At 37.3% G+C, this 18,591-nt stretch overlaps 3 protein-coding genes across 3 annotated transcripts in view; all 3 read left to right on the top strand.

The window, feature by feature from the left end:
* LOC145780668 (uncharacterized) overlaps nucleotides 1-18,591 on the top strand; it is a 96,024-nt gene that overhangs the window by 13,195 nt on the left and 64,238 nt on the right. The gene's annotated exons all lie outside the window — the stretch shown is intronic.
* LOC145781231 (adhesion G-protein coupled receptor G6-like) overlaps nucleotides 1-18,591 on the top strand; it is a 37,839-nt gene that overhangs the window by 4,779 nt on the left and 14,469 nt on the right. Inside the window, exons 6-9 of the mRNA XM_082593007.1 lie at nucleotides 803-925; nucleotides 1,613-1,750; nucleotides 2,659-2,768; nucleotides 3,757-3,964. Coding sequence (XP_082449133.1) covers nucleotides 803-925; nucleotides 1,613-1,750; nucleotides 2,659-2,768; nucleotides 3,757-3,964 — 579 coding nt within the window. The remainder of the gene's footprint in view (nucleotides 1-802; nucleotides 926-1,612; nucleotides 1,751-2,658; nucleotides 2,769-3,756; nucleotides 3,965-18,591) is intronic.
* Nucleotides 12,791-15,265, top strand: LOC145781232 (52 kDa repressor of the inhibitor of the protein kinase-like). Its single transcript, XM_082593008.1, has one exon. It carries the CDS (start codon nucleotides 12,791-12,793, stop codon nucleotides 15,263-15,265), a length of 2,475 nt encoding a protein of 824 aa, XP_082449134.1.

Here is an 18,591-nt window from a genome sequence, read left to right as displayed (position 1 = left end):
TCGTTCTTATTCGAGCTGCATCTTTACGCTCCGTTTGTTGCGCAATATTTGCTCAATTGTTTCTTTGTCTGTTGATACAAATAAATTTCTTGAAGCATATATCCTAATGTATAACTGCAGACAGTGCACACTAGGGAGGGCCGTCAATGCACTTTTTTTGTCAAATCACTTAGCTACTCAGGGACAAATAATCTGAAAACCTTTTTTAGATCGGGCCGCGGGAAAACACCGCACAAAAAAGTAAATATCACCCTAATAACATAAAAAATTAAATAATTAAAAAATAGAAAATACACAAAACAACGAAAACAGTCAAAAACAATCACAGAACGTAATCTTTCTTTGACTCAAAACGTAAACGCTGTGAGCGAGCAATAGTTCGCGTCAGAATAAGTTTATGTCTACTGTCATGGCCGATGACTTCATCGCTCACTTCGTGTAACATTTTCCATTTGTGGAACCTAAGCGCAAAAAATGGCACTACCGCCAACTTTGCCAAAGTGCTCTAACTGCAAGCAGTTAGCTTTGCTCTATGCACAGCAAGGTGCCTCCAGTAACGTGCTCAATCCGCATAAGCCAAGAGCGTCCATAACTGCAGACAGTGCGTGCCGTTTCGGCCTTATCGAAATTTATTTACAAGCGCCAGTTTATTTCGTGATACTATTTTTAAGTTTTTTGTCCACAAACAAAAGTGGATTTTTATGAAATTTTTTATCTTAAACCCTTTGCAAACAATTGCACATTTCAGTCGCTTGAACAATGGACGTAAAACATGGGTTTTTATTTGACTGCACATGCTTAGGTTGTATCTGCTGACGTGGGTTTGAATGGAACTGTCACTGATCTGATTGATCCAGTGAAGATTCAGTATTTCAATGAATCGTCTAAGCACGGAAAAGTTACGATCAATAGCGAAGCTTTAAAGGTAATTGATTGACATTTAAATAACATGATGCGTTTTCTGGTGCAAATTGAGCTAAACTATCACAAGATGGATAAAGTGGCAATCTGCTTTTAATCTGATAGACATTTAATTTCCAACATGTTGATTTTAGTTCAGCCGATTTAACATTTGTGTTAATGTTGTTATGTTTATAAATTTGGGTGATATCTCGGGATTTTATATCATCCGCAGTTGTATTTGTATGCATGAGATCGATCAACCAAAAATTGTTATTTTTAGCAGAAGAAATACTGTAAAAAGTTTTTAACGTTATCTTTATGAAATGTTTAGCATAGGCTACCTATAGTTTTAAGTTTTATTTCTACTTGAAAAAGCCCACGTTTCTCCTTTTGGAAATGGCAGCAGAGGGCTCAAGAAAATTTCCCAACCTGCACCTAATATTTATTTTTAGCCATTAAATCGTAACCTATACTTGGGTCTAAAGGTCATTGACTTGTTTTTAAATAGACATGGCTGTCTAATTCTTTCTATTGATTTTGTTTGTCACTGCTTTTAGTTGAGATATTTTATACATCAACGTTGACTTTCTATACCTTTCGCAATAACTTTTTTTTGCATAACTTTAACATTATTTCTTTCAAAATACTAGATTTAATTGTGTATGTAGTAAGATGGATATAAATCATATACTGTAAAATTATGCTGCAGGCTTTAAAAACCACACTCACCTGCGCATATTGGGATTACGATGTCGGCGATTGGCTCACGGAGGGTTGTTGTTTGAAAGTACAATCCAAGATCCCAGAATGTCTTTGTAATCACCTAACCAACTTTGCTCTGATTGTAGTACGTGGTAGATGCTAAGTTTGCAATGTCGATCGTTTAGTGCTATGATTTATTAAACTTTTATTAATTACTTATCGTGTACCGTGTGGTAATATTACTACAAAGGTTTGATAATTGCAATTTTTTTATTGCCCACTTCGGAAATCTGAAATGAATAAGTATGAGAACATATTGAGACTGGGAATGATTTAAAGTGATACTAAAATAAACTGCCTTTCGCATCTCAACTCAAAAGTGAAGATAAAGCTATGCAGACTCAAATCCAGTATACAAAAGTTTCCGTTTTTCTGACAGATATTAACATCCTTCAATTTGGTTAAACTAGTATAGTTTTAACTACAAGACACTCAACGAATATTTATTCTCGGACTGAAAATGGTATTTATTAACCTTAATCCTTCACCTAGTACAACCGAGAAAGGCGTTGATCTACTATTGGTCTTAAGAGGTTGACAGTGTAAAGTTTCTACTAGTAGAGCGTAGAGGTGTTATTAATCTGTAAACTAGTAAAGTTACATTGATCAGAGCGATGCGCAACTGCACTTCTCAGGAATTGAACCAATGTAAATGGATTGGCTGCCAAGTCGGTTGTTGCTTTCGAGATAATCAAATCCATCACTTTTCGAGGCAGCAAACGTTGCTCTTTTAACATAACTTTGATAATTTTAACACCATTTTAACATTATCATTTTCCAGACATAGCAGTGGTGTAAAAATGGCAACGTTGGCAAGCTGGTTTCATAATCCCAGACAGCAAAATCCGTCATTTTTTACATTGATTAAACATTTGCAGACGTTGAATTAAATCAATGTAAAAACAACGGATTTTTCTCGATGGAATTGTGCTCTGAATGCTAGCATACATGCATACGGTGTTGATTAGTAACTAACTTGTGTTATGTTGTTAGAAATCTGAGAACGTACCTGCTGATGTAGTTTTGAGCATAGTGAGCTATGTTGGCTGTGCATTGTCCATAGTTGGATTGATTTTGTCTTTGCTGATTCATCTTTTCACTCCGTAAGTTAATTTTATTGCAACTTTGTCTAGCCGATTGTCTGCTATATTATTGAGTTGTTAGAGCTGACTTAGCAAAAGTGCTTGAATGATGACATGACCCATACAATTTGTAACAAAAATTGGCTGGGTTTTCAACCGCTGTGTATCAGAACTTAGGTTTTCAAACTATTAATTGCAAGCGCACGTATATGGATGCAAGATTATTTTTACCCAGTGATGTACGCGCATACAAAAAATATTGACGCCGTCAGCGTAAACGCAAATGTTCGAAAAACCATACACCGTATGCGTCAACGTAACTTGTAAAAAAAGTTGGCGGCGTCAGCGCATACACTAGCGTAAACTCACTTTGTTTGCTAGGTGCCAAACATTCACACGGTATAAACCACTCGAAACAAACAAGTTTTATTTTGAATTTCCACGAAGATACACATAATTATTACACAAGCATCTGAAATTGTTCATCTGACATTTTGCTGTGGATTGGTTCCAATATGTCTTTGCCCATTGAAAACATTCTTTCAACTGCAGCGCTGGAAGGAATTGGCGTGTTGTAGCGGAAAAAAACATTAAAAAGTATGCGTTGACGCTATGCGCTAAAAAACCGCGAAAACTTTACGGTGCAGCCTCAAGCGCAAACTATCCAAAAAAATGTGGCCGCAAGCGTTAGCGTAAACAAAAAGTCTACGCCGCAAGTATGCGGCGTAGAATTTGCTGCGTATACGTGCATCTCTGTTTTTACCTAGATTTAAACTTATCATGATTTTTTTAGATTGCATGTTGGTATGTAAAATTTTTTTTCTTGTAATTTTGCTACATGTCAATATTTATACCCATTAAAATCTACAATATGATTATGTTTTTGGAACTTTACCCACGAAGTAATAAAACAACTTTGACAAAGAAATTATTAATCTCTTTCTTAACTAGACGTATAACGTTTTCCTGAAACTAGTTTATCTTATTGAAAATAAGGTCTTTTTTGCAGAGAATTGCGTAAAAAATGGCCTTCAAAAATGTTGATGCATGTTATGGGTAACCTTTGCATATCCTACGTCATATTTGTTGGGGGAACTACTCACGCCCTTGAAACTCTAAGCTGCCTCGTAGTGGTTTTTCTTCTGCATTACTTTCTCCTGGTCACATGGTTTTGGATGTCTGTCTACTCTTATGACATGTACATTGCTGTTATGCAGGTAATTTTGATTTTTTAATGTATATTGTATAATGTGAAGTAATTCTATCACTGTTCCTTTATAAAATCAAAATATTATGATAAACAGAAGCACAATATTGTTAGGACAAGTAGGTTACATAATAGATCAAGTTTCGCTTTTAGCAGCATGATCGTTGTTACAAATGACCTATTTTAGCCTGAGCTGCGGGTTCGCTATGGTTGTAGTGAATCGTCATTGCACATGACTCGGGAACTGTGTTCCGAAAGCTAGTGATAAACCTCTATTAGCACAGCAAACTCGCAGCTTCAGTCTAAACAGGTCGTTTGTACTTACACTTGTGAAACCAGTACATTCTATGGACAACAGAAAAATAATTAGCAACAAATTGAGCAAGAAGTTCTAAGCGCCTCTCTGACCGGGTGACGGTGGAAAAGCTGTGATCCAGGCTTGGTATGTATCAGCTTAACTGTTTATCCTGTAGAGGGGAGACGTAGGTGGGGGCTTGTTACTTTCAAAGCAATATTACTAAATAACTACGCGACCAACACCTTTGACATTTGTTTTTTGTCGTTTATGTCATTTGGAGGCTGGAGCAGCGTTGTTTGTTGGCTTAACCCTATTATCCCTAGGTTCTGAGTTCCACCGAATCCCCAGGTGGTGCTGATTCAGCACCCAGTTTAAGCGCTTATAACTCTTTTATTACGAATCTCATCATTATCATCTTTTGACAAAAGATAGAAAATTTATCTGAGGTTATGAAAATTGTAAAATTGTCATTCAATTGCTTAAAAAACTCTCGCTTCAAAGCAATACACAAACAGTGTTTTTTTACCACATTCAAAATAAAGAAACACTGCAATCAAGAAAAAGTGTTCGTTTTTTCCCACTCTTTGACGTCATCACGGTTTGCGGTTTCAATTATCTCGAGAGATTGATTGCCAACAAACGAATTTGAGATTTTACTGTTTGCGGTTTTTCCGCTTGAAGTATTTGACAGCGCTCAGGGTAATGGTCACGTGCTGTTGATTTTACAAAGTTTTAACGTCCGAAGACGTTAGTTTGACAGAAACAATTCAAGCCGTTTACTTTTTTTTTATAAAAACGTCTTGTAGTTCGTTCGCCTCACCAGAATGAAAATATTTGTTTTCGATTTTATTGAACGTTCTAACGACAACAATATTGGTCTGATGTGCATCACGGAAGTTTTTAAAAAATGCACGAATTAAAGCTCAAATAAGTTTTGAAGTCCATGCCGACTTGCCTAGCACTTCCCGGCAAGAAAAATTTGTGCTTTTTGCATTGATTCAATGTCTGTAGACTTTTTTCTCAGTACTGAAAAGACATTATTTTAGTAGCTGGGTAAATGTTCATAAAAACGGCAACGTCACAGCAACTATACATCGATTTCATAGTCCAGCCACTCTTATTTATTCAATCAAAAATAAGATCAGAAAATTATCAAATTTTGTATTGCAATGCAGCACAAGCAGTTTATAATATTGTGCATTTAAAATTTTCTATTGCATGCCTGTTTTACTTTGCATTGAAACAAACTGCCCAATGGCGACAAAATAAAATTCGGCTTGAGACTCGCGGCGGTTGAACATTGCGACTTTGGTATAGCGCCTGTATTGCGAAGTCCACGCAGAAGTTATTTTCAAATGCAGAGCTAACTGTCATCAAATTGTGGTGATATTTAGCAGGTGGAAATATGAAAAGCACTGTGATACCTCTGTACTGCTGCTGGGTATAATGTGTTGCCAAAAAGCAAACCTTGTCATTGTTTTGGTTTTGTTTGACTTTTCTTTAGTTAATAGAACTAAATCATATTCGATATTCTTGATTCGCCATGAATGTTCTAGAATAGATTTAATCGTCAACTATTCGAAAATGTTGATTCTGGGCTTGTTCGCAACTCTTTTCGCGTGAAATTGATCAGATAATACTGTATAACGCAGATGATTTTCATTGTTGATATTAATAAATTAGCCTAATATCAATCAACAGAATTTGTTACAAGGTGACTAGTGAATATTACTTGGTAAAAAAATATGTAAGTAAGTAATCACTAAAATATAAGCACTGTTTAACAAGAAGACAGTAACCAACAGCAACAGCAAGACAACTAACAACAAGACAATAACTAACCACTAAAAAAATATACACTAACAAGCCAAATTGTTTGTAGTGCATTGATGCTTAAAGTACAATCATGACAAACATAAAAATAAAATAACTGAAATGTTTGCACTTGAAAAAATACAATTAAATTTATGGCAGCATATATTAGGCTATGTATGCCTACACGATAAGCAGCATCGGAATGCAATGGCAGTGGGCCTACTAATCAAACAAATTTTCAATCTTTAGCTTGGTACAAAAGGTTTTGCAGACATTTACATTTAGTCCGAAAGCTCATGTGTAAAACAAAAACAACTTTGACACAATCTAGTAGAATGTATTTGGTATACCGAGTGGCCACATCTTTGGCTTTGACTACATGGTTTGCCGGCAGCTGCTTTCTTTTCTTTGCACCAACTTCCCCAGTAGCCCCTTGTAAGCATTGTTTACATCTTCGCCGATTTCAGATTTGAATGGTAGTAAACCTGACGATGAACTTGGTGGTATCGTTTTTTTTTCCTTATTACCGTTTCTATTTTTCGACGTATTGTCATCAAAAGACCCCGCAAGGGACGGGAGTCAATTTGCGGTCAAACTAACGACATCGCCAGGTCCCAATCAAAATTAAAAGAAGAAACTTTGTTTGGGTCGTTTTGCAGACTCAAAGCTAATATAGTTGAAGTATTAATTCTGCAGGCGTCCAGCAAATAAGCAAATGCTGTGACTGTCCAGCGACGAGATTTGGGCTTACATGAGTGAAATCCGATTCTCTGGTCGCCTATGTCTGTACCGTCTTTAGTGAAGTCGTACAGCTTATAGATTGCTGGTTTTTTCTTTCCATCGTCTTTTGTAACGCTCAGTAATGGCTGCATGGTCGATAGGAGCAACACATTGCGCTTACCCGTACTTTTAGTGTCCACTACGTATGAATGGAGATTAAGAATCTTTTGATTTGCTTCCCAAAACACTTCATTGGAAACCTTTTCCCGGTTCTCTATACTACTAATTTCAGTCGGAATCCCTTTTCTAGTAGCCTTTATAGTTCCGGTTGATGTTATGCTTCGCTCTAAAAGCCACTCGGCTAAATGTTGCGTCCCTGTAAATCCATGTTTTGTGTCCTTGGAAAAGACATTTTGAAGCCAAAGCGAGCTGGGCTTAGCGATCAACATTTTGAAATGCTGTTGTGTCTGAAAGGAAATTAATGTTGTGCCTCTTCGCTCATTTTAGATACCGGTATAAAAGTATTGATACGGCCTACTGCTTATAATTAGGCTACGGATTGTCTTTGGCATGTCGTTTTTTAAATTTTTTATATTTGGTAGGCGGACGTTTTGGGCTTCGATTGTGGATTTTTAGAAGCATTATAGTATGTGGACAGCTAGCAGAGTGGTCGCTGTTTTGTAGCTAGACAACAGCTACGAACAAAGTATCATCTTGCCCTTTATATCATGTATTTTTCAACTTGTACTTCATGCAAAGAAGAGTAGTTGTAGGTCAGTAGGCCTACACATCCATTTCTTTGAAAAGTAACTGTAACAAGTTACTTTTAAAAAATCGGTAACTGTAACTGAAACTAGTTACTTTTTGAGCGAATTATCTGTAACTCAATTACTTTGAAAGTAACTAGTGCCCACCACTGGAAGTTATGCTTCGCTCTAAAAGCCACTCGGCTGTCGTCACCTATGTATACAGTCTATTTTCTAAAGTATAGCCTAGTTATCTAAATTTTTAGAAAGTTAAAGGCATAAAATATGTTAGAAATTGTTGCCCACATTCGATAAATGGATTTATAATTATCAAACTAACTTATAAAATGAGACCCTGATTGTGACTTAAAAAAAAAAATTATTTACATGAACATGAAAGACCAGCCACCAAATCAATCCTTTTTGGCTTTGATTCAACGTCTGCAAATGTCTGTCTGGGCGCTGCTTAGGAAAAAGAGGGTAGCTTCATTCCTAATGAATATAGGCGTCAGCCCTCCGCGATTTACAAGAAGGTATTTACGCTCACTTCAAATGCTTCCTTCTCAGCACTTATGTAAAAGTTGTCGTCTTTTCGTTGACATAAATGTTTAATCAGTGGGAGAAAGGTTTAAAAATATTGACAAAGGTTTAAAAATATTTGGAAGATTTTACTATGATGGATTTTATAGCCGGTGCATTATGACGGCAACAAATTATGATTTTCTTTTAGTCACGTAACCTAAAGCAGGTGATCGATGCAAAAAATAATAATAACAAGTACGTACACAGCAAAGAGTGATCAATGTTCTGATCTAATACTTCGAAAACCGTGCGTTATTAGAGTAAATACTCGTTTTTTTTCTAGGTATGGCAGAGCCAACAAATTCGCTCTCATAACTTAGATTCATTGTCTACAAACGCAAATAAATGCAATTGCTGACTTGGTAGATTGACCGAATCGGCATTTGCGTTGAAACGATGAAACTCGCACCAAGCACTTTCATGAAAAATTGAGATCTGTCCAGAAAATGTGGATAGATTTTGCAGTGGCCTTTGAACATTTAGGCGACTGGAGAAAATTCAAGTTTGCAGTGATATGACGTTTTTGAATGAAACCTTTTTGTGTTGTCATCGCCACTTTCCAGTTTTGAAGGTAAAGCAGATAAATGTGTACAGTTTTGTTGTTAGAAAAGAAATTCATAGATTGCGTTTGAAAATCAAGAAATTGTGACGTCATAAGTTACAATTGCTATGAATCTCACAGCAAACAAAAAGATTTTTTATTTAGCAATTCAATTCAATTTATTTTTCATTGTTGGCGCAAACATGTAGAGAACGGCAAAGTAAACTCACGAATTTGGCACCAACAAAAGGGAAAGATGGCAAAACCAAGAGGTTTAAAATATGCAAAAACAGTGTTGGGATGTCACTATCTTTAATTTGCACAGCCATCAAACCTGGAAATGAGATAGAAAAGATAAAAAATTTTATGTGAAAACAGTACAAAAATAGGGCTACAATTACCATCAACACTTGTCAGTGCAACAAGGGCGATTATACAAGCTGAAGTAAATTGACTAAAGATCAGCCTTGCGTTCAAACGATGAAATTGGTAGCAAGTGTTTTGTTAAAAAAGTTGACATCTACCAAGAAAATTTACTTTGGTTTTGCACTAACTTTGGTTTACTTCTAAACGTTTCCTGGGGATGTTACGTTTACTGCAGCAATATGATGTTATTGGATGAAAGGTTTGTGTATGAAGTAAAATTCTCCTTCAGCACAAAATCTTTGATTGACCAGAGATATAAATACAGAGATAGGCAAAGTGGCCAATTCGTAAATCGATGTTGAAAAATGATGACGTCACCGTCACGGTGCGTGGATATGGATCAACAGCGATAAGGGAAAGGCTACGAGGCATTCAGTACAGTATTTTCGATTTCGGAGTTCACTTAGTTCACGTTTTGAAAACGAAGGTTATAAAAGCATACGATATATTTTAGGCTATAGGAAAATGGAAGTTTTATATGTTCCAATACGTCTTATATGTTATATGTTATATGTCATATGTCTTATGTCATATGTCATATGTTATATGTTATATGTTTGTTTGTTTGTTTGTTATATGTTCCAATAAGTCCGCCCCGATAGCTCAATTGGTTAGCGCGTCACTTCTGGAACGAAGAAGCTTCAAGATCAAGCGGCGCTGGTTCGACTCTCGGGGTGTGCGCTTGAGCAACGCACGTTAAGGACTGCTCTCCATTCAGCGGCGTCTAATGGATGGAATAATTCCCCGGCAACAAGACTTCAACAATCGGAAACTTCACTCCGTCAATCTCGGTGACCGGGCCTGCGTCAGTGATTCAAAGCCTCTACAAGTATGCGAAACTGCCAGGATTAAGCTCTGCAAGAAGCTTTCCCAGTCCGAGGATAAAGATTCAATCAATCAATCAATCAATCTTGGCTCACACGTTTTGTACAAACAAATGGCATGTTGTTTGACAAAAGAAAAGGCATTCGATAATTCCAATCATGACATTAACTGATAATTTCAATCATTTAAAGGTTTGGTCAGATATGAATTTCTTTTTTCTAATTTTCCTGGAAACTTGAGTGTCTGCATTTATCTGTTCATGCCAATTATTAAGATACGGCAAAAATACACCTTGCAATTGTTCAAGTCTGGCATCAGTAGTTGAATAATATGTTTTTTTCGGTTTCCGATTTGAATACTAAATTAGATCGTAGGCTACTTTCATTTCATCAAACGTTATATAAAGGTATTTCTCAAAATCTTTGCATGAATCACTTTGATTTTTTAATGCATCCAGAATATGATTGCTGAATGTCCCGGTTTGGTTTTGATGCACATGACGATAATCAAATAAAGTACGTTTTGATGGCAAGCGCAAAACTCCACGAAGTTGATCCGAGTTGATCATATGCAGAGGAACTTTTTAACTGCAGGCTGAGAGCAAATCGGATAATCTCAGGATGATATTTTGTTTTACAATTCTTTTGATTAACTTCAAGTTGACTTTTAAAAAATATTTATTGAAAATCAGTCAACATTGTAATACATTGTATCCTACTATGCAATTAGTGCCAATGACCGGCTTTGTTGTAATACCGGGACACATTTTTGCTGGAAGTCAGGGATACTGCTGGAAGTGCTTCTAATTCTGTGATTTGGGCACCAAGCTTGTTACAGAACATTGTGTCCTGACTGTCCTCAGACACTTTAAAATGAAAGTTAGACACACTAAATTTGTATTGTAATGTTGAGATATTTACAATAAGAACAAGGTCGTTCTTTTGAATTGAAATATAGGCTAATCTGCATGTTCTTGAAATTGCCACCCAATTCGTTTTATCCTGTTAAAAGATTTCTTGACATCTCCAATGTTTTCATGTATTGATGGTGTAATTCGGTCTCGGACCAGTGTTAGACGCATAGTGGATACAGCAGCTTATCACCGGTTCTCTGTGGCAAGTTTAAGCATGGGACGGCACCAAACTTCAAAGATTTAGCCTACTGCTACTTTTGGAATTTATTATTATGTCCTCTGCATTAAAGTGTTTCTCACAAATTCCAGCATTTCCTTTGTGAAGAACTTGTTTAATATTATCTCTTGGATCACGTTCATTTCTGTACTTAAGTATGACATTCTTCAAAACTTCATTATGCCACACTGTACTTCCCTTTCGCATAAACATTGACAGTTTAAATATGGAAAAACCTTTTACTTCTATCCGTGTGACATTGAGGGATTGGGCGATTCGAAGCTGGCATTTATAATCTAATAAATAACTGCAAATAAATAGCATAATGATAACATTCCTGAAATTATAAAACAAATATGAATGATTATAACAACAGAATTCATAACTGTAAAATACACCACAATTCATAACCTAATCTTGCAAATGGTGATAAGAACTACCATGCCCATGATTAAGTATTTAGCTAGTTAGTTTAAAAACTGAAACTCTTGCTAAACCTGCATGTTGCTTCCTACATATAGCCACGGGCGGATCCAGGGGGGGGCGATTGGGGCGATCGCCCCCCCTAAAATCTAAGAAAATAGCTTTATTCTTCATTTATAATGTATACGATTTGGAAAACAACATATCGAAAGCAATGCTGAATAAGTCTTTCGCCATGTTCAAAGGTTAGGTTAGGCTAAGGTAGGCTATAATAATAACATAGCATAAGGCTATTATTTCGTCACAGAGTCTAATTACCGAACGAAATTACTAAAATTTAAAACGTTTCTAAACCTTTTACCGCACTGTACAGCATAGCGATAAATCCCTTAGCCTAGATAAGTTGGTTGACAGAGCAGGTTATTGGCAACTTTGGCGGTCAGACGTGGAACTAAAACCACTAGAATTCTTACTTATGTTTTGGGGTTGAAAAAGTGTAGTTAATACTAATTATGCAAACATTATTGAAACATCATGCAAAATTCCACAACATTGAACTGAAAAAGAAACCAGCTCTGGCAGACTGCTTTGTCGTTATTTTCGCCGAACAACCCAGCAAACAATATTTAGACATCGCTGAAGATAAATGGCTACTGGCTACATAATATCAAAGCCACCATTAACATAGGCTACAGAAGTTGATTCGACCAACCACTTAGTCTGTTTTGGTTAATCCTATGTCATCAGCAACCTCCGACCCCTGTAGTGTAGATTATTCAACCACGTCCATTCACGCTTTATTTTTTTTGGCGTTATATCAATGTAAACTTATGGCAGTGGACTGTAAACTAAATTGCGTTTTTCTTTGTATTCGTCTTGTTGAACTGTTGTAATTTACTTGATGGATGATAATGTTCATGTATTTCTTGAATTTTGTACCAGTAAAGTGTTGAAAATCGTGGCAGAACACCAGTTTAAGATTTAGGCTTGCAGCTTTTGAGTTTAATTTATGTAACTCGGAGTTTGCTTTATTTATTCGTTTTACGTATTTTTTAAATTTTCTTTTTTACATGTGCTAGCTGAAGATGCTATTACTATAGCGAAATCGATTCTTAATAAATTACACAAAGAGGTTAGATTGTTGAGCAAATGCCAGCATTTGATGAATACAAAATAGCAGCACCACCTTATGCAAGGTTAATTTATTTATTTATAAGCTTATTTTTGTACAGCATCTAATATGATATCTCTCTTATAGGAGCTGAAGAGCGACACCGTTATGAAACTATTGCAGTAGGCTATTACAGATGCTTTAAAAGTTGTCAGCATAATGAAACGACGCAGATCGCAGGGAACCTTGGATTTTTATCTAAAAAAAGTGACAGGTTGTGTTTCGAAAGAACAGTTAGAGCATGGTTGTGATGCCAGTTTTGTTAGCACTGAAACTGAACTGACTGGAGAATGTTCTTCTTCCGTCACTAATGTCAGTGATACTGATAAGACTTCCATTATTCGACAGAATGACGTCGGATGCCACATTGATTCGATTTCTAATATTGATGACTTAACAAAATGCGAGTTACTAGAGAAACCCTGGAGACCTCCACATGATTTTAATCTGCCATTTTCTACTCATCATAAAAAAGGAAAGGATGAAAAAAGATACTTGAACCAGTCCCACTTGGATAAATTCCCGTGGTTGGTGTATTCTGATGCCAAAAAAGGACTATTTTGTAAGTATTGCAGCTTATTTGTTATTGGCCGTGTTGGAGGATCTCACAAGCACGTATCCCTTCAAAAACTTGTTACAAAGCCTTTGACTGTTTTTGCGAAGCTTCTTGGAAAAGATGGCGATCTAACAACTCACGAGAGACAGCAGTACCATAGAGATGCAGTGGAAGGGGGTAAAGATTTTCTGAAGACCTTCCACACACCAAGACAACACATCGCGAACCAGCTTAGCTCGCAGCGACTAAAGCAAGTCCAAGAAAACAGGGAACGATTGAAACCGATTGTAGAATCTATAATATTTTTAGGCAGACAAAATATTGCCTTTCGAGGGCATCGAGATGACGGTGCGTTAGAACGAGAGACAGCAATGCCTTTAATCAACGAAGGTAATTTCCGAGAGCTGCTGAGATACCGTGTCCTCAGTGGCGATTCTACCTTGAAACTGCATCTAGAAACAGCAAAGTCCAATGCTACATACATCAGCAAAACTACACAAAACGAACTTATTGACTGCTGTGGAGAAGAAATTAGAAGTATCATTCTCAAGCGCATAGAAGAAGCAAAATATTACTCTCTAATATTCGATGAAACAACAGATATCTCGCATTCTTCCCAATTAACACTTTGTGTGTCTTACGTTTACCAGAACAGGAGACATGAAGATTTTGTTGGATTTTTAAATGTTCATGATTCCTGTTTTAAAGGCATGTCATCATCTTATGAGCCAAAGGTCAGTGGAAAAGTTCTTGGAGAGTTAGTCCTGAACAAAATGAAGGAGTTACATTTAGATTTGTTAAACTGCGTTGGTGTTGGAACAGATGGGTGTGCGCTGATGGTATCGGAGCAGCTAGGAGCCGTGGCTGAAATTAAGAAGAAGGCATCAAATGCATCCAGGTGCCTCTGCTTCAACCATGCGCTTAATTTGTCTATGTCCAAGACGTCATCAGTTTCCAGTGTCCGTAATGCAATTGGAACAATTAAAGAAGTCATGTCCTTCTTTAACGCTTCTGCAAAGCGAAATCATGTTCTTTTAAATGTGGTTAAAGCTCAATTGCGGAGCATGTGCGAAACCAGGTGGGTTGAAAGAACAGAATCATTGGCGCAATTTCTCGACCAGTTGCAGAAGATAATTGAAGCCCTTGAATACATTTCGAACTGGAATGAAACGAAAAGTGCTTCTCAAGCTAGAAGTATGATTTCATCCATACGAAATGTGGAGTTCATCATCACACTCTTTTGTCAATTATCTGTGTTTATGCTGTGTCTACCACTTAGCAGGTTGTTTCAGAAGAAGAGTCTGGATTTATCTGCAGCTACAACACTTGTCAGAGATTTAAAAAGCATTCTCAAAGCCCGGCGTGAAAATTGTGATGATGAATTCTGTAGTTTATTCCAAAAAGCATCCCAAGTTTTGTCAAATTTGGACATTACCGTTACCTTACCTCGAATTAATCAACGACAAGTTCACAGGACAAACGTTCCATCTTCATCACCAGAGCAATACTACAAAAGGTCGATCTACACTCCAATGTTGGATTCCTTCATACTTGACTTGGAAACAAGATTTTCAGCTGAGACTTTAGCATCTTGTCACCTAACATCATTGCTACCACGAAATTGCTTAAGTATCGACCCGACAGCATTGACAAAAGTCATTTGCAATGCCTACAACGGCTTGCTACGACATATATATAGTGTGGAATCAGTGGAGTCTGCTCTATGTTCAGAGATCCAACTATGGAAGGAGAAGTGGGCAAATATAACTGTTCCGGCGACTGCTGCAGTCTTACCGATGACTGTGGAAGAAGCTTTACAACAGTGTGATGAAGATGTGTACACAATCGTACACTCTCTTCTAAAAATACTATTAACCTTGCCAGTCAGCGTAGCATCAGCCGAAAGAAGCTTTTCATCTCTTCGGTCGTTCAAAACCTGGCTGAGGAACAACATCGGCGAGGAAAGACTGAGTGGATTGGCCTTACTATACCAGCATCGGGACATTTTAATTGACACAGACTCCGTGATAAATCGATTTGCCAACAGTAGAAACCGCAAACTTGACTTTGTGTTGTAGTCAAAGGTACGACACCTGTTAGTATTACCCGTACCGGCAAAGTAGCCTTTTCATTTTCGTTTTATTTGTGAAGTCCACAGAAATAGTTGTTTCTGTTATTGTTAGTTTCTTCCTTTGTCTGGTGCAGCGACCGTGCATGACACGTTTTAAGGAAGACTATATCCTTTGGTCGTCATTTCACTATGTTTAACTGCCACTCTATAGTTTTAATGTACAAATTGTAGTGTTTCGCTGGTCCAAAATAAAAATTTACAATCGATAGGCTACCTAGCCTATAATAGCGATTCTACGGGGGTGGAGCATGACCCAGTGTTTTGACCTGGCCCTCACTTTTGTTGCTCATTATGTTGAATGTATGCATAATCTTTCCTCATTGCTCTTTATAACAATTCAAAACTTGTCAGAGGAATAAAACCTCGAAGCTATACAGTAAGCCCGTAACAACCTCAATGTCTGTATCAATATTAGGCTATGCTGTGACATTGTGAAGACAGAATTACCTGTTATTATGTTTCCGTGGTCAATTTTTAAATTGCTGTGAATCAATCAAGATTGAAACCTTCAGTCTCAACTGTAAATGCGGCTAGGTTGTTCAGGCTTCAACTTGACATGGCAAGGGCACATCAATTCTTCATCTCTCCCTTTGTTAAACACAGGCCCGGATTTAGGGGAGGGGGCAGTTGCCCCGGGCCCCCCGACTTTTGAAGGCCCCCCCTATGTGGAAAAAATGTGATTTTGTGTTATTTTATTCCTTTTGACCTTTAAAGTTTCTGCAAAATGCTGTGCAGTACTGGACTGATGCTACTGTAGACGTAGAGATGGTTTTTACGCGCCGTAGGCGCGAAAAATTTTTTTGCACGGGGCCCCCCGATCTAAAAGTGCCCCGGGCCCCCCATAAGCTAAATCCGGCCCTGGTTAAACAACAGCATTGTTGAGGGTTTTTTAAGTTATAGAATTTCTCATAATTTGTGTTTGAAATGCTCTCAGAACGCACCAAATTCAACCTAAATTTTCTAAGGGAGACCCCGTCGTTGTTTGTGCCGGGCTGATCACTTGCCTGAATCTCAATGACATCGCCCCCCCTAAAGTAAATGCCTGGATCCGCCCCTGCATATAGCCTACTCGCAAAATAATCAATAAATCCAAAAGGGCTACCGTAATCTGCTAGGTTTATTGCCGACTGGTCAATAATACATACGGTAACTTAGCTTGATAGCAATTAAGTTATCTACCATATTTAATTTTCCAATAGACGAATATTAATGCAAGCTCTACAAAACTGAATTGGAACCATCAAATTCCATGAAACTTCCTCACTAAACCTGTAATCCTCTGGTAAACTGCTTGAAATTATCACGTTTTGCAGTTTGCGGGCATCGAGAGCTGCCGCTTGATCCCTATCCAATCAACCGTGACCGCTTTTCAACATCGCCGCCTGTTTAAAGCGCACGCGGATTCTATTGCCTATCTCTTGTATTTATATCTCTGGATTGACAACGCTAAAGCAGAAACCGCCAACCAGAAAATGAGTCACACATTTTTGCGGTTTTGTTTTCAGACAGTTCTCGGCCAGAGCGACACTCCATATGACAAATGCATATGTTTGCATGAAAAGTATAAGACATTGGAGGCCCAAATTTACACACACTAAAATTCGATGATATTTAGGAAAAGTCAAAAAATCTGGATGTATGGAGTCAGTGGTTAAGCCGCGACAACACATTTGAAGTGCTTGGTGCTGATTCAGCACCACCTGGGCAATATAGGGTTAAAAGAAGCTGAAATTAATGCCTCATTTTTGTGACGTATCGTAACGTAATCTATCAGCCAGCAGCTCTTGTGCCTTTTTGTTTTCTAATAGATTTCGGTAACAAAAGACTGGCTTTTGTTGTTACGCCATCAACCGCGAAGTTGCATTCTCTGACTGCATGTAAAACGCTATTGTAGACTATAACATGTGACTCAAAAATAAATTGAAGCAGTTTTTGCGGTGGTTTAGCTTAATCTCATTCTCTGCAAATGTTGAGACAAAGCAAAAGATCTTTACAATGCCTTCGGCAAAACAACAAGCAAACGCAAGTCCGACGCTAATCACAATTTCATTGAGTGCAGCGTGGACGACGTCTACGCGTAAAAGATTAAAATCGAACCCAAAAGAATTGGCCTGTCACACTCAATTATAAGGTAATTAAGAAGCGATTTCTCTAGTCTAATAAAAATAAAAAAAAATAAGACCAACCATCAAATAATTTGACTCATCAAGTTGTGCTGTTCAACAAATTGCAAAAGGTGTTCATTGCTGTGTTGTCAGATAAATTATCTCTACCATGTGAAAATTTGATTGATCTATCTTGGGCAGTTTTTGAGTTACACGAGCTTGCAAACAAAGAAAGTGATTATCCATGATAACAACCCTCGAAAACGTGTTAAGAAGCGTCGGTTCGACAATGCCCAGGATGATCTGTGGCGACATTTCGTCTCGATCGACCTTCAGGATCGGGTGGCATGAAGATGCGACAGAGTAAAAATTTGTTGGCGTCCAACCCTCGTAATACGGGAAATAAGAGACGTTAAATAGTTACAAGGCAAGTGTAGCATTGCGAGATAACGTGAAGTGAAAATATTAAAAAAAATAAAAAAAACAGCAAACGACGTTATAAAATGATAAACAAACAAAATTTTAGTTCAGCATGTATGATGCCCCTTCAACGAACAACTACTTTTTAAGATTGAGATTTCATCTTGTGTTTGAAATTTCTCATGAATTTTGCTCCCAAATTCTGATTAAACAAATTCCAATGATTTCAAACGAATTTAGTGTAAAACTGATGTTACAACAAATAGGTTACAATCGTTGATATAGTCTTTAATTGCACTGTGTGACGTGTGTTAGTTAGTAGCGTTGACGGGGGGGTTCAAAGAATAGTTTTGGATTCGCACCAGGGATGATTCCAGGGGCTTGTAGCCTTTCTAAGAATCCACCTCGTTATGTTTGGATGTAGTGCGTTTGTCTTAGAAGTATCTTGATTTGGAACCAAGGAATTCCATAAGTACCAGGCCCAAATCATTTTCTCAACGGCCCAGGTGTTGGTATTTGTATGTTAATTTATTGTATTTTTTTAATACCGGCATTCACTCACATTAGTTTGTTGCTAATTAACTGTCTGTGGTATTTCAAAATTACTTTTCTTCCAAATCTCTACCATAGATACCTGTGTATTTTGCATTAAATCTTTTTATATTTACGCCATTTAGCTGTCAACTAACAATTACGAAGTTCATTTTTCTGTTAAAACTCCACGTTTTTATAGTAGGCTAGTGAGAAA

Source organism: Aplidium turbinatum, chromosome 12 (assembly GCF_918807975.1).
Source record: "Aplidium turbinatum chromosome 12, kaAplTurb1.1, whole genome shotgun sequence".
Classification (NCBI taxonomy): domain Eukaryota; kingdom Metazoa; phylum Chordata; class Ascidiacea; order Aplousobranchia; family Polyclinidae; genus Aplidium; species Aplidium turbinatum.
Note: the sequence above shows the minus strand (reverse complement) of the source record. Positions and strands in the feature narration are given on the sequence as shown.

What these genes read in the sequence shown, in the direction of transcription:
- LOC145781232 (XM_082593008.1), top strand. Translation starts at nt 12,791, where the DNA reads ATGAAACGACGCAGATCGCAGGGAACCTTGGATTTTTATCTAAAAAAA.